The sequence below is a fragment of the Bos indicus genome, chromosome 6 (genome assembly GCF_029378745.1).
Source record: "Bos indicus isolate NIAB-ARS_2022 breed Sahiwal x Tharparkar chromosome 6, NIAB-ARS_B.indTharparkar_mat_pri_1.0, whole genome shotgun sequence".
Taxonomy (NCBI): domain Eukaryota; kingdom Metazoa; phylum Chordata; class Mammalia; order Artiodactyla; family Bovidae; genus Bos; species Bos indicus.
The window spans coordinates 84004444-84031605 of NC_091765.1; the positions used below are offsets into that span (position 1 = coordinate 84004444).

The 27162-nt window shown below is 36.0% G+C and overlaps 1 protein-coding gene across 3 annotated transcripts in view; it reads left to right on the forward strand.

Moving 5' to 3' along the window:
* The window catches only part of STAP1 (signal transducing adaptor family member 1), a 30269-nt gene that overhangs the window by 496 nt on the left and 2611 nt on the right, over nt 1-27162 (forward strand). For 2 of the 3 annotated variants that reach the window (XM_070791530.1, XM_019962826.2), the window contains exons 2-8: nt 8560-8631; nt 14101-14214; nt 15944-16000; nt 18921-19093; nt 20741-20869; nt 25387-25456; nt 26742-26838. In XM_070791530.1, the coding sequence (XP_070647631.1) occupies nt 8560-8631; nt 14101-14214; nt 15944-16000; nt 18921-19093; nt 20741-20869; nt 25387-25456; nt 26742-26838 (712 nt within the window). The remainder of the gene's footprint in view (nt 1-8559; nt 8632-14100; nt 14215-15943; nt 16001-18920; nt 19094-20740; nt 20870-25386; nt 25457-26741; nt 26839-27162) is intronic. The other variant, XM_070791532.1, reaches the window with a different exon arrangement.

Consider the following 27162-nt stretch of genomic DNA (forward strand, 5'->3'; position numbering starts at 1 on the left):
CATCACAGAAAAGTTTAGCTTAGAAGATGATATGTTTGGTATATATTTTCTCTGCAATGTACTACTATGCTTCCATGATGATATGTACTATTAAGATAAAATTATACTATTCCTGAAATTAAAACCGGCTCCTATTCTGTTTGATTGAAGTTTTCAAATAATGATCAAATTATTTTTTATGACAAACTTTTGAAAAAATTGGGACAATAATAAACTTGACAATGTTTAAGATTCTGTATAGTTAGTTATATGTTCTAAGACACTTTCAAGGTATTGATTTTAAAAGATGATACTTAGGGTGCTCTGTGGGTAGGTGTACACTAAACTACATAAATACATTCACTCTAAGAAAATTCACAAAGCACTCTGTATTTTTTAAACATAAAAATGAAAACTTATAATTAATTAAAATCAGTGCTTTTGAAATACTAATTGTGGATAATTTGAAATGAATAAGACATAAACACAGAAGTGTCTGTGACTAAAAAAAAAAGAAATAATTAACTTAGGTCAAATTTTATGAAATGTTAACATTAACTGAAGCTAGAAAAAAATTAGGTTTTTGAGAAATGCCTTAAGAAATGTTTAATTATAAAAATATATTTTCTGAGGATTTATTAATGCTTACAGAAAATTTGTGTACGTAAAAATATCTGTAGCAGCACAATCGCATTTCTTGTATACATAATCAGATCATTTAATATTGGAGAGGAAAGACATGGTAATTTGTATTCTGTTATGGGTGTTAAACATGAATTAGTAATATCTGTCAGTTACATGCCAGGAAAGGGGAGTTGGGAAAAAAATTTTTAGATTGTAATTTAAACTTGTCTATTTATTGAAATTTTTCCAAAGACTTTGTAATGACTGTTTCTGGTACTGGGTTCCCTTTAGTGTTTAAAAAGGGCATTCCATTGGTCTGGATAGTAGAAAAAACAAGGATTTTAGAGTGTCAGTAAAACATGTCTTTACCTAATGGTTTTGCCACTTATATTCTGTGACTTTATACAAGTTACTCAATTTCCTTGAGACTAAATTTCCTCAACTATAAAATGGAGAGAATATGACTTACCTCTCAAGGTATAATGCCTGGGATACAGTCAGTGCTTAATCAATTCATTCATTTAAGCAATGTTTATTTTGTGTTTCCTATGCACCAAACATCACACTCAGTTTCAGAGAATATGCATAAAATACAAAACCCCTACCTTCGTGAGGGTTAGGTTAGTCAGAAGTGATGACTCACTTACCCGAATGCCAGTCTAACTTTTCTTAGAAAGCATACTTTGAAACGGAAAGAATAAACTATAGGTGTAAATGTTTTGGAGGAAATCAACTTATGCTTCCAATTGAATTCATAGCAAAGTATCTTTTACTTATACATCAGAGAAAAGAGAGCAAGAGAATGACAGTAATGTCTACTAACAAGGTGGTTTCAAGGATTAAAGGGATAATAAATATAAAACACCTGCCTCATACTAGAGATTAGATTCATTCTCCTTCTATTTTATTATCTATCACATTCTTATTAACATATGAAAATCAGTCTTTAATCCCGCTCAAAGGAGGGCCATGGTGATAATTAGAGTGCTTGAAAACAGAAGCAATGAGAGAAAGTTAAGGAGAATACTGGGATTTCTAGACAAGTGGCAGCAAAGTGCCAAGGAATTTTTGAAAGGGAGGTGAACCAAAGGTATATAGGTCTTCTTTGACAGGGGCACTTTTAAGAATTAAGGAGATTTGCCCTTAAGAAAATGTGCCAACATATACCATTTTAACCGCAATTCCAAGAGGTCCATGAATCCGAGGTCAAGAATCCATAAAAATACATAATTTTTACGGTGAAAATGTGGGAAAATTTACTTAACCCACAACACTAGAATTCTGGATGATTAGATATATTAGGTAATAAAAGCCATTGCTGCTGCTGCTGCTAAGCCGCTTCAGTCGTGTCCGACTCTGTGCGACCCCATAGACGGCAGCCCACCAGGCTCCCGTGTCCCTGGGATCCTCCAGGCAAGAACACTGAAGTGGGTTGCCATTTCCTTCTCCAATGCATGAAAGTGAAAAGTGAAAGTGAAGTAACTCAGTCGTTTCCGACTCCCAGCAACCCCATGGACTGCAGCCTACCAGGCTCCTCTGTCCATGCGATTTGCTAGGCAAGAGTACTGGAATGGGTTGCCATTGCCTTCTCTGAATAAAAGCCATTAGGTGCTACAATGAGATACCCATGGCATCACAGCTTTTAGAAATTACAAAATTCTCATTTTTGGGGAACTATTTGAAAATAAGATAGAGTTTGGGTAACATCTCACAGTTTCTTCAAACTGTGATGTGTTCAAATTAAAAAAAATAGTATGTAATATGTCTTCTTATTAGCCTGAACATAGAATATGACCATTAAAATAGCTTCAAAGTAACAATTCTCTCACTAGTCCTCCAACTGCCACTAATTCATTTAGAAAAATTTTAGGACTTGGCTGTGCTCTCAAAAAGTTCTCTATGCTAGTGCTTTCCAAATTTTTAAAGTAACACATTCCTTTCAAGAAAATATTTTGAACATAGATCTCTAACATAAGAATATTAATTTGTTCAGAAATTATCATGTACTCCTGTACTAAGTCCAAAAAATGACTGACTATATGCAAGAAAAGAATTAAGAAAGATGAAATAAATGAAATATAAATAAATATTCTAAAAGTTTCTTCCCCAATGAGATCATCTTACATGCTTCCAGGGTTTAGTGCCACGGTTTGTAGACTACTATACAACGTCCTTCCTTAAGCAAAGAACCTTTATTCACTCAGAAGAGAAAAATAGGAAGGAACTTTTTATTGGGGACAGGGGATAGAGAGGAACTTTACTGGATTTGCACTGTCACCCATTTTTACTAGTTATATGAGTCAGAAAAGAGTCCTGGGTGCCAGGAGATTTATCAGTCCTCCTGTAGAACTTGGGCAATCCCTCGTATCTTTTCATCTGTTTCCTGTTTTGTAAAATGGACAGTTACTCTCTTGTATAACTGAATGGGTTGCTGTGATGATCGAATGGACTATATGAGTATATTTTCTTGAGGTGTTGACATGGGAGATAGGTTAGGCTCTTAATGTCCTGTCTCTCTGGTCCTTATAGTAATTCTTCTGGGTAGAAATAATTTTATCCACTTCAAGATGGGTGAATTGTTGCTCACAGAGTTTATGTTCAAAGTCCTTCACCATAAAGAACCCAGCTGGGATTTTATTGCAAGGCACTTGACATCATGCTGCCTTTCAAACTAAAGTTCTAATTCCATTTATTGGGTTTCTCAAGGTTGGGGATGTCTAATCACTAGATTCTTCATCAAACTGAGCTCAACAGTAAGCTCAGTAGACTTTCAAAAATAATTGCTTAAAGAATGAAAATAATAGTCACCTTAAACTCCAAAGAAGGTCATCTAATGATAATGAACCTAGTGATAAATTCAAAAGGCCCATTTCAGTATCTTTTCTTCAGCAACTGAACATTTAAGTGACTGCTTAAAATTTAAGTGACTGCTTAAAAATAAGATATCTTGTATTAAATGTATTTAATTCAAAAACAGGTCCTTCAAATTTAATTTTTAAAATATTTATGTTATCTCTGTAGATATAAATATATACCTATATGTTGGTCATTACAATTGATATTTATAGATGACTTAAATTATACTAGTTTCCAGGAGCACTTCTCAGAAACTAAATCAAGACTATGACCTGCAGGTCTCTGCATATTGAATGTAAATTAGAAGTATTCTTAGGTTTGTGGCTGTGGTTGGTGTTCACAGGGCCCACTGATATTTATAACCTTCCTTTTCCTCCTGGCTGCCTTTTTCTCAACTCAGTGTCTTTTGTTCTTGCTTCTTCCCTCATTTAATAAACCCTCCTTTATCCTTTCTAAAAATCTATATGTTTATTTATCAGTAATGCTCCCATGTATCCCTCATTAACTCTGTGCAATTCATACCATTCTCTCATGACTGAATACCTCTATAATTTTTCTCAGAAGCATAGATGCATGTATGCATGTATATATAAAGGGAATGCAATAAACTTTGACTGCTATTAGTGATTTTAGTTTTTCTATCTTATGGTAGGTTAATACTGATGAGGCTAATTAAGAAGATTAACAGAGTGGTACTACAGGCTTTTCTCTTGTTTTCTTTTCCTCCAGGAATCATAAAATTGGGTTTGGCCTTGATCTTAGATGCCATACTTCAGTAAAATTACACAACCTGTGATTCAATTCTCTAACCAATATGCCTATATTCCAAATTCCTCCCCACTTCCTCACCCCTGTCCTAGTTCCAAAATATCATGTATCCTTGACTTGCTCCTTGCATTGAGAGACTTCCTATTAGAGCAGAATGTAAAAGCCTTAAAAAGAGATATACGATTTTGTTTTAAAGCTCCACAATAAAACTGAATTGTTTTATTATTTAATCTTAAGTCAATTCTGAGAAAATTCAAGTACTTTTTCAACAGAGTGACAATATACTTTCACAGTGTTTACAGAACACTGGGCTGATCTTAGACTGTATAGGTTAGCAACTTTTGAAACCAAATTTCTCAATGCAGTTTTCTATCTCTTTACTTACTGCTACTGCTAAGTCACTTCAGTCGTGTCCGACTCTGTGCGACCCCATAGACAGCAGCTCACCAGGCTCCCCTCCCTGGGATTCTCCAGGCAAGAACACTGGAGTGGGTTGCCATTTCCCTCTCCAATGCATGAAAGTGAAAAGTGAAAGTGAAGTCGCTCAGTCGTATCGGACTCTTAGCGACCCCATGGAGTGCAGCCTACCAGGCTCCTCCATCCATGGGATTTTCCAGGCAAGAGTACTGGAGTGGGGTGCCATTGCCTTCTCCAATCTCTTTACTTAAGACCGTATGAAAGCATGATTTCATATAGGAATGACAATGAATTTCATTATTCTAGTTTACAAAATATCTTCTTCTTGTACAGAATCCCATTGAAAGAGATCTATTTTAGAGATTTTTAGATGCCACCATTGTCACACACCCATGCAAATTACCATGTGGAAAGAATGTTACTCTTATTAATAAATTCTATCAATATGTGGATTAGACTCAAGGCTAAAACTGTGTTGACACTTTACCCCAGATTTAAGTAGTCTTTATGATTTTTTTTTAATTGATTTGACTGTCTTGGGTCTTAGTTGCAGCATGTGGGATCTTCAATCTTCCTTCGGCATATGGGATTTTTTTTTAGTTGAAGCGTACAAACTCTTAGTTGCTGCATATGAGCTATTAGCTCCCCCACCACGGAACGAACCTCTGCCTATCCCTCTTGGAGACCCTCTGACACATGGCAGGAACAGAGCAGAACATCCTCTCTGTGTGGTAGGCCGAGTTAAGAGATGATGGCAAGGGACTGAGGTGAGGATCCTGTCTCCCAGGCTTAGCTCTTAGATACTCAGTCCTACTCTCTGCAGAGGGGGTAATTCTAGCCGTACCATGCAGGATAGACTGGAGGGCGAATGAAAGCAGCAGAGACACCAGGCAAAGGGTTATTTCAATGCCTTTAACTTTTTTTTTATCCTATGTGAAAATAAGGAAATAAAAGACTTCTGATGGGGGCTGAAATTAAGGTTTATTCTGTTGCCTTATTAAACTGCTTGACTCCAAGATGTGTCAGATATATATTGGCATCTGGATTTCAGACAAGAGGAAGAATCTCTTTGTTCAGTTTTATAATTGCTCCTTTGGGGACTATTTATTGGCTGATAACGTCAATCCTATGCCCTTTGGAATTGTTCTTTTCTCTGGTCATCAGTTATTGGTTGAGGAAGAACCAGCAGGTTCATTACATTATATTATAGCCCACTCTGTGTTGAGAGGTAGGATGAAGAAGAAAGAGCACAAGACTTGGACAGAGAAACTGTGCTCCAAGTTCTATCTCTGCCCCTGATGTAGGTTGCTGCAGGACTACCATCAATTTGTTCAATCCTCACTGTATGCACTCCTCTTGGAAATGTGACTTTTCTGCTCCTTCCATAAAGAGACTGAGTCTATTTTCCTGCTCCTTGAATCTAGATTAGGTCATGCTTTGATAAATGCGACAGAAGCAGAGAATCAGGCAGTACTTGCACTTTGGGTTTTGCCCTCTCTTGTCCCTGGCCATGGGGTCTCGAACAGTCAGACACTACTGAGCAACTTCCTTTTCACTTTTCACTTTCATGCACTGGAGAAGGAAATGGCAATCCACTCCAGTGTTCTTGCCTGGAGAATCCCAGGGACAGGGGAGCCTGGTGGGCTGCTGTCTATGGGGTTGCACAGAGTCAGACACGACTGAAGTGACTTAGCAGCAGCAGCAGCAATCCCTGGGCATTCCTTCTGCTAGCACGTGAACAAGTCTAGGCTGCTGACTGGAAGATGAGACTGCATGGAGTGTGATTCCACTTGTTTCAGTGGGGTGGTTTCTAGCACCAAAAACCAATTCTCTGATTCTCTTGGATATCAACTGGGTGTTCAATAATTCAGTTCAATTCTGATACTAATTACCTTCAAATTTAGTGAAGACCCCACAGCTTAATTAAGAGCTGAGTCCCACAAAACTATCTCCTACTTCAACCACTAGCCACAAGTCCCAGATCTCCTGTCCTTCTCACTGACTGGCTATAAATCAGGTTTCCCAGGGCCCTTTCCCAAGATTTGACAATTTACTAGAATGGCTCACAGAAATCAGGAAAAAACTTCTTACATTTACTGAAAAGGGAAACAAATGAACATCTAGATGAAGAGGTCAAGGTCTGGAAGGATCCTAAGCATGTGTTTTACTGTCTCTGTGGAGATGAGGTATACCACCCTTCTGGCATATGGAAGCTTATTAAATCTCATTGTTCAAGAGCTTTTATAAAGCTTAACTTCTTCCCTCTTGGAGGTTGGTAGGTGGGCCTGAAAGCTCCAACCCTCTAATTATTTGTTCTTTTGGTGACTAGACCCATCCTGAAGCTATCTAGGGGTCCCATCCTAAATTACCTCATTAGTAAAAATTCCGATACGACGTAAAGGCGTTCACTAGGAATAACAAAAACACTTCTATTAGGAAATTCCAAGTGTTTTAGGATCTCTATACCAGGAACTTGGGAACAAAGACTAAATATATTTCTATACTAACACACTCAGTCATTTTACAGTCCCAGCCAAGACCCCAAGCAAGTGAATGAGGGCATCCTAGACCATTAAGTCATAGCCAAGTATACCCAGATCCAAAGTATCATCAGTCAGCCACAGGATGACAAGAAATAGAAAATGCTTGCTGTTTTAGTCCACTAAGTTTTACGGTGGCTTGATATACAGGAAAAGCTAATATAGCACCTTATCAGCCATAAAGACAAAGTGAGAAAATAGTTGTATTAATACCATGAGAAAGGTGGTTGCTGTAATTCAGAATCAATTTAATCTTGAGCTTTCTGAGAGCCAAGGAAAATTAAAGCAAGATGGGTTATAGTGTTCCCATTATTTGAGAAAATTAAATATATAAATTCTGAAGAGGTGACCAACGTTTTGCTGATCAGAAAAAGGCAAATGCTATGTCATTATTAACGAGATACAAAATACCATAAACACGTAAGAATGTCTTCACATTTATAAGCAAAAGAAAAAAATTCCTCATTTGATTTTGTTACATTGATCCTCCATATAAGTCAAGAAAATCTAACATCTGAAAACCCAGCTTAGTAAACCCTAAAGGAAGGAAAGATCAACATGTTCATAAAACTAATTGGAATTTTTCAAAATATATTTTTGCAAAGAGCTGGGATAAAGGTAAGTGTTTAGATGTGGAAGGATTTTTTTTTTTTTAATTCTTTAACCACTCCCCACCAACTACCACCCTTGCCATTCTTTTGTAATACAGCCACTCTTCATAGAATGTTAAGTTTTCATCTAAATAGCCTTTCACTTGGTTAAGAGCCTTACTAGACTACTTAAATATTTTAAACTTAAAAAAAATTGTGTTCCTATAGAACTCACAATAAAGTGAATATGTTAATTATGAAATGTTAAGCACATGAATGAAATGTGAATTCAAATTTCAGCTTTGATTGTGTTATTTTTATCATTATCAATTGCTCATATTTCCTTGATCTATATATTCTATTTATTGAACCTAAACTACGAGCCATGTACTATGCTATGTGTTTTAATCCATTAAATCCTTTCAACTGTCTTGGAAGGTAGACATTAAATGCTTTATTCTAACCTGATCCTTTGATTACAGGTGCGAGCTTTCATTGAAACTGCACAGAAAGTTGAGTCTTGAATCAATGAGGAAAGTTTTGGAAAATAATGTATTTAAATACAAATCAAATTACAACCCTACTACATGCCACATACTAAAATTTGTAAAGGATTTATTGGAGGAATTAAATGTAAAATTAAGCCATAAAAAGTAGGTTATTTATCTCAGGATAAAGAAAAACCATATATCATATAGAAATTAAGAAAGTTACAAAGGGAAATATCAACAGGAAAATAGTTTAGTATACATAATGAAATAATGCTTACAATCTCTTTCCTGCAGGAGTATAAGCATTACTGGACAGAGTTGAGAGGAACTACACTTTTCTTTTATACTGACAAAAAAAGTACAACAGTAAGTAGACATGTTCAGCTGATTCAATTTTTTTTCCAATAAATACTTGTCATATAGTATTCTGTTATTCATTCTTGTCTGTTATTCATTTTCTGCCTTCTGAAAGTGAAGATGTTATAGTATAACCAATTGAAATAAGAACATCTATATCTGTGATTCATGATAAAATTTCCTGGGCAACTCAGAAGAAGGTATTAACTCATGTTTTTAACTTTGCATTCTTTTCTTTCTGAGCCTGATAACAAAAACTTAGTTGAGAAGTGAAAATTTTAGCTAAACATCTGGATTCAAATTGCCTACTACCAAGTGATGGCTTTAATTTCCCCTACTTTTGGTCTTGCTGTAGCATGTATTTATAATTTGAAGGGAACTAGATGATCCCAAAGCCTGGTAACATAGAGTATGTCACAATTTAAATTTTCTAGAAAGACACAAACAAACCCCGTGAGACAGGACTTTGAAGAGCTCAATCATGAGGATAACAATAAAGAAATTCTGAGATTATTTATTTGTATTAATTCTAAATAATTGATTTATATTTCAATTTATCCACAAAAAAATTGAAAATGGTGCATTTCATTTTTTCCACAAATAAAATGTAGCATTTAGTAGCAAATACATGCCTACCTTGGAATGCTATGCTTATGAGATTTTATAATCCAATAACTTAATATAAATATTTTAGACCATGGATGCAGTAGCCCACACTTCTAGAACATGGTTATCACATGACTAGATTGAATGAAAGATACATAAAAAGAGTGTGTGTGATGTATCTTATCTGCAGGCATTTCAGCACCATTAATAATAGTAAGCTAACCAGAAGTCATTTAAAAAAACAAACAGAAAACAAACTTAAAATGGTCATCTTTCACCATATTTCTGGATAGAGATAAGATTTATATAAAAGTGTTTTCAAATACCATAAAATAAATTTTAACAAAATTAATTTCTCTGTCTTGTCTCCAAATTCCCACTGATGTCAGTGAAAATAAAAGACCTTGGCCTAAACCTTGTACAATACATGTATGTGAGAGAGTTAATAGTCACTATTTACTTACTCCATGGCAAGAGAGGTGCAATTTCGTGATTGGGATATGGTCTTTAGGTAGACTACCGGGGTTTTGTCCCAGCCCTGCTCCTGTTCATGGTGCCATTTTGGGATCTTGGGCTATTTACCTAACCCCTCTGTGTCTCAGTGTATCAGATAGGGTACTGGTAGGAAACAGATGACCTCTCAAATTAGGTAATTCAAAGACAGTTTAATGACGATACTATATTCAAAGCAGTGGACAGGAAGTAGGAAAACCACAAAGGATAGTACAGAACCTGAGGCTCTGTAACAGTGCCCCATTACCACACCTATGAGGAGAGGAAAGAGAAGGAGAGTACTGAGAGAGCGGAAGACTGCCTTGAAAAGAATGTGATCTTTGACAGAGGAAGCAATTGTACAGAGTAATAAACATCCGACCTCACTCTCCTTGTTCCTTTGATCTCCTGCCAGTGTTCACCAGTGTTCCAGGCCAACAGAAGTCAGAGGTGAAGGAAGCCCTTCATCTTGTCCAGAGAGTTCCTGCTCCTGGTGCACAGTGTTAGATGGTGAAGGAATAAAAGTGACTCTAGAGGAACAAATGAAAGATCTCCAACATAATCAGTTTCAAATCAAAATTAGGATGGAAACAGTAGCCCATCTCATAAAGTCCCCCCACCCCCGCCCAAATTAAATGCAATAGTAAATAAAAGGACTAAAGAGAGTCTAAAGACTTAAGAACTTTAAGCTGGCAAATAGTAAGCATTTAAGCATTTTACATGTATTATCTCATCTAATTTTCACAACCACCCTGCAGAGTGGGTACTATTTTAATCCCAACTTTCTAGATGAGAACTGTCAAATTTAAGATTAAAAAACTTATACATGATCAGAAAGCTAATGCAAGGGGTATAACCCAGATCTTGTTCTTGAGCCAGCATTCTTAACCATGACCCATGAAGAGACTGTGGAATAATGAAATTCTGTGGAATCATTTGTTAAAAGAGGATACAGACTTTTGGGGAATTTTTTCAGTGATAGTTTAGGAGAAAGCACAGAGATAGAACAAATGAGACCTGTAGATACTTAGCCTGTAAGAAGGGAATAAAAGCAATGACAAACCTAGAAAGCGTATCAAAAAGCAGAGACATTACTTTGCCAACAAAGGTCCATATAGTGAACACTATGTTTTTTCCAGTAGTCATGTACAGATGTGAGTTGGACAATAAAAAAGGTTTAGTGCTGAATAACTGATGCCTTCAAACTGTGATGTTGGAGAAGACTCTGTAGAGTCCGTTGGACAGCAAGGAGATAAACCAGTCAATCCTAAAGTAAATCAGTCCTGAATATTCATTGGAAGGACTGATGCTGAAGCTGAAGCTCCAATACTTTGGCCACAAAGAGCTGATACAAAGAGCTGACTCAGTAGAAAACACCCTGATGCTGGGAAAGATTAAAGGCAGGAGGAGAAGGGGACAACAGAGGATGAGATAGTTGGATGGCATCATCGACTCAATTGACATGAGTTTGAGCAAGCTTCAGGAGATGGTGAAGGACAGGGAAGCCTGGCTTGTCCATGGGGTCACAGAGTCAGACACAACTGAGTGATTGAACAACAAGAAGGGAAGAATTTAAAGCTGCCTTTAAATATTTGAAAGACTGTCAGGGGTCATGTGAAAGAGTCACTGAATCTGTTTAGTATTATTCCAGGGGAGAGGGACTAATTCCTATGGATGGAAATTGTCTAGGGAAAAACTAGCTTAATACAAGAAAAACCTTGCCACAGGCAGAACTGTGGAGGATGTAAGTTTCATGTTGTTCAAGATGTTCCAACACAGGCTGGATGACTGCATGGAGGAATACCCTGGGGGAGATTCAAGCATCAGAGGGCAGCTAGATTAGACAGATGGCCACTAAGGCTTTTTCAATACTACAATTAAAAACAAAAGATAGACTCCTTTCTTCTAATCAGTAGATAAGCTTATGATACTTTATCTAACTGCACCATTTGTTCCTTTGTTGCTTCCTCCTTTAGCTTTAGATAATTTATCAGAAAAAGATTCTGTGTAATTTAAAAATTTTGTCCCCCTTCCCTTATACCTCCGCTTCTATTTTTAATTGTTCTTTGTTCATTGAAGATAAATAGATCAACCCAGACTTACCCTCAACCATATCAATACAGGAATAACTCTGGAAAAAAATTCATTTCCTTATTTTTATGCCTTACCTTAGTCAGAAAACTAGAATAAGTATACTTACAAGAATATAATAAAATAAGTTATATTGGGCACAACAGAGAGGAAAGTAAAGGAAATAAAAAGAAGTCAAGAATGAGGGGGATTTAGCAAAAAATATAACTAATGTAAGAATACCTAATAAGATTACAGATAGTAGTAATCTTTCAGATATTGCAGAGCACGTCTGGTCAGCTGCATACAGACCAGACCACATAGACCAACTATTCAGAAGGAAAGTTTTTATTATACTAGAGTAAGATAGAAATGTCTTAATAGGATCCTTATAACCAGCAGCATGTCAATCCTGAATATTCATTTGAAGACTGATGCTGAAGCTGAAGCTCCAACACTTTGGCCACCTGATGCAAAGAGTGACTCATTGGAAAAGATCCTGATACTGGGAAAGATTGAGGGCAGGGAGAGAAGGGAGTGACAAAGGATGAGATGGTTCAGTGGCGTTACTGACTCAGTGGACATGAGTTTGGGAAAACTCTGGTGAAGACAGTGAAGGACAGGGAAGCCTGGCATGCTGTAGTCCATGGGGTTGCAAAGGGTCTTAACACAACTGAGTGACCGAACTGAACTGAACCAGTAACATTTGGTAAATGCTGAACAATGGTTTTCCAGGAAAAATTATATATGAACATATATATTTATTATAGATATTACTGATACAGAGAATGTGTAATACATAGTTAAAAAGTAAAATACATACTCTTTACTAACTTCCATATAGGCAATTAATTCTCACAGAATACTTTCACTGATTTTTTTGAACCTGTATCTGTAGCCAATTATTATTCAATTATGATTTGACAAATGGAGTTGTTTTCCAATCTGCTGTTTCTCTAATATTTTTATTGTCATTAAATTATATTTGACATGAATTTTGGCCAATGTTTTTGTTTACATTAATGAGTATGAGGCAAGCAAAGCAATAATTATGTATGTAAGAATGTCACCCATTTGTCAGTGACGTGAGCAACATCTTTGTTGAGTGAGATAATGATTTTAGAATTATGGAAGAATATTTTGTCATTTTTTTGTTCTGTTTACAATGAAAAAGCTTGAGAGACAGCAAACTTTAAAATTTCATCTGCAGTACTGACATTTTCCCCTTCACTTTCTGAAGTTGAGATCAGCAAACTGTGGTCTTTGAGCTAAATTTAGCCTATGGCCTGTTTTTGTATAGTCTATGAGCTAAGAATATTTTTTACATTTTTAAAGTGTTTAAAAAAACAAGCGTTTGCGACAAAAACTGTATATGGACCTCAAAGCCTAAAACATATCCTATCTAGCCTTTGTAGAAAAAGTTTGTGGGCCCCTTGGACAATTAACAAAACAAAACCTAAATCAAACCTTAATTTGTTGTTGTTGTTTAGTCGCTCAGTTATGGCTGACTCTTTTGAAACACCATGGACTGTAGCCTACCAGTTCCTCTGTCCATGGGATTTTCCAGGCAAGAATACTATAGTGGGTTGCCATTTCCTCCTCCAGGAGATCTTCCCAACCCAGAATTGAACCTGAGTCTCCGGCACTGCAGGCAGATTCTTTACTGCTGAGCCACCAGTAAGGTTTGCCAATTTTCATGGTGTAAAAACTCCCACCATGACTAATTTCACCCTATCGATGTCATTTCACTGTACATGGGGTTGGAAAGAAAGGTTCAGCAGCACATCATCACAGTACGTTTATAGCATTTTCACTACATAGAAATGAAGATATAAATAAATGCAAGAGCACAGAGAATGCTATATATTAGGGTTGGCCAAAGAAGTTCTCTCACATTTTTCCATAAACATGAAAAACCTGAACAAACATTTTGGCCAAATGGATAGTAATATAACTAGGAAAACAGGAGTTTTGAATTTTAATTACCTTTGTTGCTAATATGATTTATTTAATTTTATATTTATATAATTTAATTTTTAATAATGGCTATGCTTAACAATTGGCTTGCAAAATTCCTGAAAACTTCTCAACTGGCTTTTGCAAGTATGAGCCAGTTGAGTCCACCACCACATAATACATTTTCCAGTGCCTTCTGGGTTGGGAAGGGGTGCCACGCACAGCTGAAAGCCAGGATACCATGGCAAGTACAAATAAGTTGAAATGAAGATATTATTTATTTTCCTTCCTGTTATAATTAATATCTATATAACTCATGAAGTAATTTAATGAGATTTCCCTTTATCTTTGCAGTATGTTGACAAGTTAGATATAATAGACCTTACATGCCTTACTGATCAGAATTCAACTGAAAAGAACTGTGTAAAATTCACCCTTGTTTTGCCAAAAGAGGACGTACAATTGAAGGTGAGTGAGAAGAAATTAGTCTAAAACAAGTCATAGTTATAAACAGCATTCACCTCTTCAAAATCTTAAAAGGAATTAAAGGAATTATGTGAGGAGCACCAAGTCCTATATTTTGTTAACATTTCTTGTCTTTTGCCAAGAACCATAGTTTTCTAAATAAGGATTTGAAAGGGCACATTCCCTGTTTAGTATACAAGCACACTGAAACCATATACTTCTGTCCTCTGGCAAAGTCAGAAATCCATCCCACCTGGTGTTTTTAGAAAGTTGTTCTTGAATTGGCATCCAAGAACTCAGCATTCACGGAGTTCCCAGATGATTCTGAGACATGTATAAACTCTACACAGGTAGAGATATGTTTGTTAAACTTACCACTGTATACCAGTACCTATATAGAAAAAGGTTTTATTCTTGAATTGACATTGAAAGTGAGCCAGTGAAAGTCAATCAACAACTGCAACATAGAGAATTAACTTGCAATTAAATAAGATGTAGTTGGATTTAATCTTGAAAGCACTGCTCCTTTAGCTTCAATGTACCAGAAATCACTTGTACTCAGGAAATGTGAGGTCCCATTCCCAAGCCTGGGCCTCTGAATCTGCATTTTAAGCAAGCTCCCTGGATAATTCTGATGTGGCATTTAGCGTATAACCTTGGAGTCAGATGCCCAGATTTGAACTCTGGTTGTTTTATTTGTTTGTGTGTAATTATAGGCAACTTACTTAACCTCTTTATTGCCTTGGTTTCTTCATCCAGAAGTCTTAACTGAGATGTAACCCTCTTACTGAGGCCTAGCTGGACCACTTTATTAAAATTGCTGCTGTTTTCGCTCTCCCCTCACCACTAATGGAGTTCCCAGTCTCTCTTAATCTTACTCTACTTTTTATTTTATTTATTTCCACTTGAAGTTAAAACATTTACTCACAATTATGTTTATTATTTATTCCTTACTAGATCCTAAACTCTATGAGAATAAGGAGTTTTGTTTTATTCTTAGGTGTAAACTAGTACATAAAAGTGCCTAGCACTTAAAGACACCCAGTGAGTATCTATTAAATGAATCTGTGAAATGAAATTTTTTTTAAAAGTCATTTTTTTGCACAATTGCCATGACTAAATCAGTTAATATAGCTGAAATGCTTAGAACAGTAGCTGCCACTTAATAATAAGCACTTAATAACGTTGGCTGTATCAGTAATATTTAGAGCTAAAAATTGGAAACTTTTAAGGTAACTTACTACTTGGTTACCTCAAACTTAAAGCCAGTCAGTGTTAAATATCAGTAGGGGAAGTAACTGTGAACTGACAACTGCAGAAATAAGTGTGTTAACACTGACATTTTTTCAAATTAAATAAATATGTGCAATTTTACTTGTTTAATAAGCAAACAGATTAAAGCTATGTACTTCTGTCTTCTGACAAAAGAAAATGGTATGGAAATATTTCATAACAAATACACAATAATAGTTCTAAGCAGAAAGAAAATTGAATTATTGCTTAACTGATTTTAAGTGGTTTAAAAAATACTTGACTTTTTAAAACTTTGTGCTTCAGTAGAAGACTATGCATTTTGTCAGTCTTGCTGGGTTTTGAGGGCTTACATATTTGGGGTCTTATAAAACAGTCATGTGAAATTCTAAAGTTATTCTAAGTTAATAAAAGTATTAATGTTCATAGTTATTCATGTCTTTCCCTCTTTGTCCTTATCTGTTTTTGTCTTCATCTTTAGATAGAGAATACAGAAAGTGGGGAAGAATGGAAAGGCTTCATTCTTACAGTAACAGAGGTAAGAAGGACATTTTTGATTGACTCACTCATTTGACAAATATTTACTGACTGAACACTTACTATGAGCCATGATGACTGAAGGGATTGATGTTATAGTAATTGAAAAGTACAGATATAAACCTTTACACTTACTCATGAAATTTTTATTTTTAGTGGGTGAATGAAAAGGAGAAAATAAGCAAGAAAACAAAACAAGAAAATTTAAAATTGCGATAACCATTATGAAGAAAATCAACAGGGCAATGATTCTAGCTGGTGAATAACAGGTGGTCAGGGAGATCTACTTTTCAGTTTTATCCTTTGGACACAGTGGTCCTTTGTGTATTCTGATATTCAGAGCTACATGGCATCTTCTAAAATATTTTCCATCTCCTTTTTATTCATTTAATACATATTTATGAAATGCAGAGGTGGATTTTATGAATGTGCTGTGCTTAGTTGCTCAGCTACATCTGACTTGCAGCCCCGAGGACTGTAGCCTGCCAGGCTCCTTTGTCCATGGAATTTTCCAGGCAAGAATACTAGAGTGGGGTGCCATTTCCTACTCCAGGGGATCTTCCCAATCTAGAGATGGAACCCGTGTCTCTGTTGTCTCCTGCATTGTCAGGCAGACTCTTTACCACTGGGAAGCCCCAGATTTTATGAATAACATAGGCAAATGACAAGGACAGACTATCAAAATGAAAAGTGACCTTTCAACATTTTTTTAGTGAGTCTTAAGACAAAGGGAAGCTTATCTGTTCAACTCTGTGGTATCTTATCTGAGACAAACAGTAAGATCTACCTATGAACAGTTAGAGTCAACTGTTGCAGCAAGATAAATACCATTATTTTAAATAAATCCACTAAGAAACATGAGGTACTTTGAAAACCAACTCCCTAAAGGGCACCATGTTTTCTAATACTCTTAGAGGATGTGAAAACTCCCCATGTTTGTTAGGGTCAGATAAAGACAGACTTTATCCAAAGTTAGTTTCTAAGTAAAGGCTTTACATTCACATGAAATAAGTACTGCACTTTCAGGCAAAAACAAATACAAGTTGGAGGTTCAACTACCACATAGGAAAGTCACAGGAAGCTAGAAGAGTAGGATTGTTAGAGATGTAAAAGGAGTATTGACTTGAGGGGAGGGAGAAGCTCTTTGGGGACATGCATTCCTTTCCTCTGTTATGGAAAGTCACTGTTGTGTGTGGTCTGGCACTTCTTATATTGGAGTACAATATCCCAAAGGTGTGTGGTTAGGCATCAAGGAATATACTAAAACTACTGGGAAAAAACTTGGGTTACATTTTTCCTAGAACACTATATTTGACGTTTTGGCACAAAATGTTTGTTTTTAGTTTCTCCCCTGGGGTAAGGATAAAAAGCATTGTTTTTTAATTAAAATGTGCAGAATTAAAATAAAATTCATGTGCACTTTCAAAAGGTGACAATTTGCCTCAAATGCTGTGCTAGTAGTGGTTTAGTTGCTAAGTCATGTCTGACTCTTGTGACCCCATGGACTGTAGCCCGCCAGGCTCTTCTGTCCATGGGATTTTCCAAGCAAGAATACTGGAGTGGGTTGCCATTTCCTCCTCCAGATCTTCCCAACCCAGGGATCAAACCTATGTCTCCTCCTATATTGCAAGTGGATTCTTTACCACTGAGCCACCAGTTGTGCACAATGTTCCCAGGTCACTCTGTGTATACATTCATACCATACTGTCGTTAGGGCAACTTTAGTAAAAGTTTCAGGAACATAGTCTATAGTTGAAAGTGCAGAGACATTGCTTTTGAATTAATTAAACTGGAGTTTGAATCCTGGCTCCTCAACTTTCTAGCTATGTGATCCTGGACTAGTTATTTAATCTTCTGAGCCTTTTTTTTTTTTTTTCCCTCTTTAATTTGTAAAGTAGGAATAGCAATGTCTATCTTGTAGCATTGCTGTGAGGATTTACAATAGCATGATGTTCGGGACATAACAGGCAGTTAATAAGGGACTGTTTTTCCTCATTTTTTTTCCTCATCAGTTTTTCCTCATTTTTTTTTTCTGAATGATATATAAGGGAATGCCTTACTGATTATTAGTTAGTTATTCAGAAGAATACTCTTTAAGATTCATTAGATAATGTGTAAACAGAAAATGAAGTTCTAGTGTTTTCTTCCCACATTCCAAAGAACTTTCTTATACACCCCCTGGAAAATGTATACCCTACTCTGGAGCTCAAAATGATAATCAGACACAGCTGATTATTTAAGCTAGGTAGTTTCACATAAAGAAAAATATTCTACCATTTAAATGATAACTTCCAAGAGTACATAGCTGGTCATAACGAAGTCTAAATCAGGGGTATGAATATAGCTAAGGTGAATATAGATGACTCAATCCAAACACATTTCTAGAAAAGCTATTAAAAACAAGTTATTAAAAAACCTTAGTAGGTAGAGCAGTATCATAATTCTAATGTGTGAGTGAAAATTCAAAATATAAACACAAATACATCAAAAGTATGGATCTCTGATTGCCGATTGTCATTTAACAAGTATTTCTCTCAACCCTATTTGCCATATGGCTGGGGGAACTTATTCCAGGTTACCTTTGGGACAGCTGGGCAACTTGCAGGTGCTCTGGGACTTCCCTGGCAGTGAGATCCAGTGAGCTCAGAATAAAAAAATGAGAGGTTTGTTGTTACTTGAAACAGCTTGTAAGGCCAGGTACACTTTGTTTTGGACCAAACCAAAAGGAGTGTTTCTTGGAGGAAGAAACTAGTTGGTTTAGAGGCAGATCTAAGACACTATGATCCTTTATTCATGATCCTCTCCTTCCACCTCTGTTAGGTAACTGAAGCTTCTTAGGACCAGAACAGGCTCATCTTTGCTAAAACCAGTTAGTTACTTGGCTCCCTTTCTTGTTTGCCTACTGCTTTAATTGGTTTCAGCTGTCAGTTCCCCTACATGTGTCACTCCTTCCTGGGCAAGTAATTAGACTGCATGAAGTTCTAGAGAAAGAAAAGAAAAGGAGGATTGAGACAGAGCGGACACCAAGCTCATCTCCAGAAAAAGGGAAGCAACCAGTTGAAGATTATGAGGATGTACTGAACCCTATGCCAGCGTAAGTGCACCATGAACTCCAGTTTACTTATTAGGTTGTTAAAAGTTTCTAGTTATCAAGGAGAGATAGTCACTGGACTCATTAAACCAGGAACAATAACTGTCTTGTGGATACACAGTATATCTCTGAGCTCTTGAGTTCAAGCCACATTTCCTCTTCTATGTTATATCAACAAAATGCAGACTTGAACTAAGTTTCTTACCACAAAGGAAATCCCCTTCCACCCACACCTTTAGACTAAATAGTTATTTTTTTCCCAAAGAACAAATCTAAATAAAAGTTCTATGTAGAAGGAAGGAAAAGATGTTTTTTCACCACGAAACTCTATGATTGACTGAGTTTCTATCAGGAAATTGGACCAAGTTACCTGAACGTTATCCTCAGTGGGTCAATCAGTGACTCGTCTTGAGCCTGTACTTTGAGGAAGACACCATGTGAAATGGGCAAAGTGTTATTGGAGATGAAAAGGCACGGAACATCCTAAAATCAGCAACAGTCTACATTAGTTTTTTAACTTCTTATATTGTTGAAAGTGTGACTAAGACTGTGAACTCTGGAGTCTAGGTTTTCTTGTCAATGAAACTTGTCCTGGTACCATCTTTGACATCAGGTTCTGACATGTACTCCATCTGTACTACAACCACTGAAAACTGCTAGCCACTCTCTTAGCTGAAACCAGGATTAATAGGTTAAAAGTCACATAGACTGCTTCTTTTTCTTTTTTTTTTTTTTTTGCTCAATGAAACAAATAATACATGTTTATTACAGATAAATAAAAAGAAGATTAAACTCACTCCTTGTCCCGCCTCTCAGAAACACTTTTTCAATATCTCGGCGTATTGCTATGAGTTAAATTTTTTTCTGTTGAAAAACCAGACTTTTCAGTGACTACAATATTTACTATAAGTGCAAAAGAACTGAAGTGCTTTCTACAAAATTTTACACATAAAAATGCTACCAATGCTGTTAAAAACCCATATTATACCAAAGGAGTGGATTCAGACAAACCCTTAAGTATGTTATTTAAAAGAGATCATACAACAAAACAAACTATATGTGTATATATATATATATATTTTTATAACTTTGAATTTTGTATTGGCGTACAGCTTATTAACAATGTTGTGATAGTTTCAGGTCGACAGCAAAGGGACTCAGGCATACATATACATGTATTCATTCTCCCTCAGACTCCCCTCCCATCCAGGCTGTCCTCAGCAGACATAGCAGTATAGCAGACTTCCTATACTATACTATATATATGTTTTGTATCCCTGTAAAGAAACCACGAACAATTATTATTTATCTAAGAGCTTATTATAAACTGAAACTGGAAATATATTGTTATCTTAGACCTTCAAGTGGTAATGGTAAATATATACTGATCAGTAGATAACTCTTCAGGTCGTCATTGTTTAAAAATAAAGCCTTTGGAGGAATGAAGGAAGCAGGGCCTTAAGTATTGTATCTGTATACTCCCAGTGGCACATGCTTGTAATAATAGTAATTATATCACATTAACTAATAATAAAACTGGAAATGGTAATAAAAGTTAATAACTGTAGTTCTTAAGAGTTATTTTAGTAGCATCTTTTCAAGTAATGAGCTTCATCAGTTAAAAATTTCTTTTTAATCTCACCTCTGTAGATGTTTTTACTCAGTGTCCCGGAAAGAAGCAACTGAAATGCTCGAGAAGAACCCTTCCATGGGAAATATGATCCTGAGGCCTGGCAGTGACAGCAGAAATTACTCCATCACCATCCGGCAGGAGATAGAGTATGTTTAATTTTAAAATGTATGGAATTGTTAAAAACATGATTATCACTTTAGAAAGTAGTCATACAAGTTCAGATCTGCATCTGCTGTGTGCTTCATTGGGGATAAACATGTGAACACAATAATAGGGAGGGAATGTTATATAAACAATGCTAGTCAAAACTAGTATTTGTAGTAGGGAAGAACAGTGAACAAATTACTTTGGTCCTGGATATAGTTCTATTATTCATTTGCTCACTCATTTCAATAAATATTGAGCAACTATAAGCCAAGTGATACTCTAGATACTGAGGATACAGCAGTGAACAAAATCCTTGGTTTAAGGGATGCCCTAAGTCACAAAGCTGAACCTGGGTCCATGGCGTGGTGGCTCCTGAGACTGTCTCTTACCTGTGTAGCATCTGATCAAGGCAGTGACTGGATGGAGCCACTCTTAGCTAGGAGCCAACTCTCAGGTTGGGGGTGTGGGAGAAAGTAGAGGCAGGTCCTGGCCCTTCTCCAGCAGTTCATGAACTTGGCATAGAGCTTAGAATTGTTAGCATCAAATCTGAAGCTGAGACTGAAACATTTCAAATCCTAGCTGTGACAAGCCAAACACTCCATATCAGTCCACCTCTCTCCAAATGCACTCCCCCCACCCAACCAGTCCTTGGAAGGTGCACACTCTGAGTTACTCTCTCCTTCTCCATGTGTTTGTCCCTCAATTATTACACAGCATTGTTTTATGTTTTTAAGTTTTATGGAAATGATGTATATATACTCACCAACCTACAGCTTCATGTTTACCCTGAGGACATGCTTTTGGATTAGTCCATATTGTTACTTGGAGATCTTGTCCTCTTGTAGGTCAATATTTAACTCGTCTTTAATGCTCTTCAATAATATTTTATAAATTTTTAATACAGTATTGCATATTTATTGTTGGATTTTATTCTAAGTCATCTTAAGGTTTTCTAAATAAAATATTAAAAATTTGAATAAAATAATTCTTATTTAGCAAAAAACTTTGTCTCACAGATTTTTTAAAAGAGAAATATAATCTAATTATTTGAAAGTTAAATTAGATCACATAAGTGATTTTTTCTTTCATACTCTTGGTTAGATTGAGTGTTTGAATCATTTACATATGAACCCTGTGCTGCCATTCTGCATGAAAGGAACAAAATCCTGAGATCTAATAGCTCTTCAAAGACAGTATATTTCCTTTACAATAGTAACAAGCTCTCTTTTAGTGTGGTCTAAATTAGTCCAACTTTCAATTTGCATTTTCCATATGAGTGAGCTATGAGAAAGAACAGAGTTTTCTGTTGTAAATATGGGTTGTGACCAAATGCAATGAGTTTGTATTCTTAGGATATGGATTTAATGTCACAGTTTTCATTCATATTATATTTAAGTTACATTTAACCTTATTAGAAAAAGTCTGGCAAAGGAGTTCATATCAAAATTACCTAAGTTTAATTTTAGTAAACATACTTCTAGTTTAAATTCATACAGAAATTCATGCTTGTATAGCTGATGGACGTAAGAACTTATAACATTTCATAAAACTGATTTTCTCTCCACTCTAAAGAAAAGTTGCTATCTAGAAAGCAAGGAGTAAGGTAGAATGGCCAAAGCACAGTATTTTAACATAAGAGTCAGTAAGTGGTTATTTAGGCTTTGGGAATAGTTTATACTTGATGAAAGTGCCTAGGAAAAATTTTAACTGTTTTTGCACAAGTATTCCTTAAGAGCCAGATATATCCATGATGTAAAGATTATTATATATGTTCTCTAATGTCTCAAAATAAGTCTTTTAGGATGCCTGGATTTAATATCTTGTTTAACAGGTCATCTAATTTTAAAGGATAGCAATTACAGAGCAGAAGTTAAGCCTGTTAGATCGTAGCGCTTAATGTAAAGACTTTGGCAGAAATCTAGACTATTAGGAAGCACCTGTGTTACCCACAAAACCAATTCACTCTCTTGCAGGTTGTAGGAGAAATGTTTCTTCAGCCATGCAAGTTTAGACCCCTGTGTCTGATAAAATGCTAGCTGAAAAGGACAAGTTGGTTTACAAAGCCATACTTGAAAGTAAAATTATCTCCATCTGTTAATAAATCAACTGTGGGGGGAAAGATATAGTTCTCAGGAACAAAAGTCATTCAATGGCAACTTATGAGGTGACTTCTCTTTGACATATCATCCACCTTCATTCAGCCCAGTGATGTGTGAATTCACAAGACATAAAGTTATTCTTACAAGTGTCACAATTTGGTTTTGTTTTCTTAGAATTGTTATGAGTACATGGCAAGTTAGAAGTATAAACTCTTTTGGAAGCCATTAGCAAGAAAGCAATAGAAAATATTTACCCCAAATTCATTCCTCTGCAAAATTTGGGGTCAGAAGCTAAGATTTTATAGCCACACTTAAGGCCACACATTCTTTTTTAAAAGACAGTTACTTCTTTTATGATGTTAAAATCAAGACACCTCAGTTGAGCAAATTTAACGATCTATTTTTTTTTTTCTTCCTATCCCTTTATTCCTTTGGAAAAACAAAATATGCAAGCAAAGCACAGGTCTGAAATGAGTAAAACCTCAAGTGACTTCAGTGGAATTTTTTTCCTATCTTATTTTTGGCCTTAGAACTTGGTCTTACTAGTTAAAAGTGCCAAGAGGCTCTTAACTTTTGCTGCTTTTCCTCCCACAACTTTACCAGGGATGAAAATGATGATGGTGATGATGCTATGATGGTTATTATTAGCAGCAACAATTGCTATCCCAACTTAATGGGGTACATTTGTGGGTGTTGAGTGTTTGACAAAAACTTCCTTCAAGCACAATAAAAACTGAGACAGTATTTTCCACGTTTTATAAGCGAAGAAGCTGAGACTGACAGAAACTAAGTTAAAACAATGCATTTTAAAAAGTAGTTAAAAAAAAAACAGCTATAATTTACTGAGTGTTTACATGTGACAGACACCGTACTAAGGATTTTTCAAACATTAATTCATAACAGCACTGTGAAGAAAGGCATTACCATTTCCATTATATAGACAAAGAAATGAGGCTCAGAGTTCACACAACTAGACCAGAATATGAATCTAGATCTTTCAGTTTATAAAGGCCATGCCCTTCAAGCTTTCTATCAGTCTTCCAAGAAATAATAATCACTTATTTCATAGGAATAAAGGAATTCCAGCTGGAATTGGTGAGGGTTTTCAGAAGTATTATTAAAAAGATCTTTCATGTAGGGATAAAGATAAAGCCAGAGTTAGACACCCCAAAAGATGGTATTTGTAGGATCTCCTCTGTCGAGAAGCTTCCTTCACCAGCCTGTGACTGATTCCTCCTGAAGGTTCAGCACTAGGGAATACACTTTTTCCCCCCTTAGGAGGGAAAAGGGTTAGGTTTTATCATATGTTTTTAGAATAAAGCTTTAGAATAAGCCATTGGAAACAACTGTTAGCTGTTTTCCAACATGATACTCAATTAAGAGAAGATCTGGATATTATAGTAGATGAGGGGATAGTTCCTTAAATAGAATTATAGATTAGTTCTAGAGGAATGTGATCTGGAAATGGAGAGAGGAGTGATGTAAAAGAACAAGGGAGGCTCTGTAGAAAAAAAATCTGAGGGATAATTTTGCTTGTGCAGCTTCTGTAAACTGGACAGATGTTGAATTAGTTTGTCTTTCAAACAAATGGAGGTATAATAAATGTTATTAACTTTTTAACATTAGAGAAGTCTTGGTTCTGACACTACTGCCATATCAATCAAGGGAAACATACTGACTTCTGCTTTCACTGGAAATTAGTTCTAGCAAACAGCACTATTATATGTGTTACTAATACTTTAAAATTCAGTTTTATAAATATTTATTGTGTGCCTAATGCTAGAGTACAGAAATGAATTGAATATCCCTTTTAATATAGAGAATATATATTTGATACGTGTATGCCTACATAGGATTTTATCCTGTTTTCTACTTTGTAAATTACTAGCATTAAAAAAAATAGTTTCAGCCTGAAAGATTTTCAGCTCTTGATTCCTTTTTTCATCTCAGTTATTCTTTCTCATTCATCCACTCAATGACCCAAGTTTCCTTTATCCCAAGTGTATAAATGGGCTTCCCAGGTGGTGCTAGTGCTAAGAACTCAGCTGCCAATGTAGGAGACATAAAAGATGTGGGTTCAACCCCTAGGTTGAGAAGATCTCCTGGAAGAGGGCATGGCAACCCACTCCAGTATTCTTGCCTGGAGAATCCCATGGATAGAGGAGCTTGGTGGGCTACAGTCCATAGGGTTGCAAAAAGTCAGACACAATTGAATCGGCTTAGCACACAGAACACTAGTGTATAACCCCCTAAAAAAGAGACACAGGAAATGGTGAATAAAACCCCCCACCCTTTTGGCCAAACTAGAATCATGGGAACATAGCTTTTTACTATACAGGTGATATTTTATACTCACTTTAGTTTGATTTGACTCTGTTGTGTACTCAAATGGAGATGAACTTCTTTTGGTTTTTCAGCCTGCCAAGAATCAAGCACTACAAAGTGATGAGTGCAGGGAAAAACTACACTATTGATTTGGAAAAGCCTGTAAGTAGCTATTTCCTTGTTGTTGATTTTCTTCTGCTCCCTCCCAAACACCTACCTTATAGAATTCAAAGTAAGGTGGAAAAGCAGACTCTCTGCCTAGGAGCATAGTGCTGCAAAAAACAGCCATGGTAAGAGGCCCTAAAGGTGGCACACATCCAGGGTGAGACGCGAGATGCAAGAGGAGGTGGAAGAGGCAGTGTAGAAGACCATCTTCTATCAATTCTTGCCACTTCCTTCTTTCTCTAAAAATCTTTTTCAATACAGTTGTCTCAAGGAGAGAAAAACATTTTTTACCATCTATTTTACATTCTCCAATTAGAAGTATATAGTATTCCAATATGCTTATTTCTAATGGGAAAAAAATCTTTCAGTGTCTGGTCCTTTAATACCTACCATGCAGAAGTTCAAAAATTCCCCTTTTAAAAGTAACAAGTAGTGAAGAAAGGATTGTTCCTTGTCTTCAACCCCCCTTCTACCCCAACTGACATATATAGTATTATCACCATTCAGTACTATGTTAGGCACAGAACCAAATACTCTACACACATTACCTAATTTAAGTTTGACCACTACCCAGAGTCAGCACCTATTATACAGGTGGAAAAACTGATATCTACACTGGTTTCAGCCAATGAGAATGAAGTAATGTGGCCTGCAGTCTAGGATGCTAGGGAAACAGAGTATCTCTGATGTTAGGCTGCAGTGGTGGGAATTACGCTGTTACAATGAGATATTAAAATACTAAGTTTTCTGGCTTCAAAGGGGTCTTTAGTTTCAAGGAGAAGAAACCAATTTTCTTAAGACTAACTTAAGCAAAAAAAAAAAAAAAAAAGAATATAGAAAACTCATAACATGACCAGAAGGCTAGGAAACCTTTAGGGACTAGGAAGCAGTTACTTGTATTAAGCATCATCTGATTAGGAATCTGCTTTCTTGTTCTTCTACTCAAGTTCAAATTTCAGGAGAGGAGCTTTTTGGGCGTAACTTGAGTCACACTCTCATGCAACAACTGGGAAGGATCAGAGTATCCAATTATTGGCCACCAAATTGTATATAACAGGAAAGAGGTAACTTAATAGGGAAGAAGATATGGTTGCATAGGAGAAATAAAATTCATGAATAGGTAAAATCTTGAACATTCAGTAAGCCACTGAAGTGAGGAACTGACATGATTTCCTGGAGGACAGGAAATACATAGTAATCTCCACTAAATTTCATTTGAGCTTTCTTTTACTCTATCATTAACACAGGCAACATTGAGACTTCTCTTCCTCTCTTTATACAGGTAACACTCCCAAATCTTTTCAGTGTCATTGATTATTTTGTGAAGGAGACGCGAGGAAATTTACGACCATTTATATATTCAACTGATGAAACCCTTGGTATGTTCTTCACTTCACTGTTGTATTAAAAAAAGGAAAACAAAATAATAAAAAACCAATATGATTTATAAGAGCCACCAGGTAGGATTATAATGTACTATAGTATAGTATTAATAATACAGTATCAATCCTATAACACTATAGGATTATAGTCTATGGTCTATTATATCCTGGTAGATACAGTATAGGCCCACTCTGGAGGAAAAAACCCTGAGGCATGTATTGTAACTACTAGCTTCACTCCATTGTTCTACTCAGCTTTATCAAGTAAGTTTGATAAGAAGAAAACCATACAGTCATGGAAACCGAATGGAATTTAAAGGT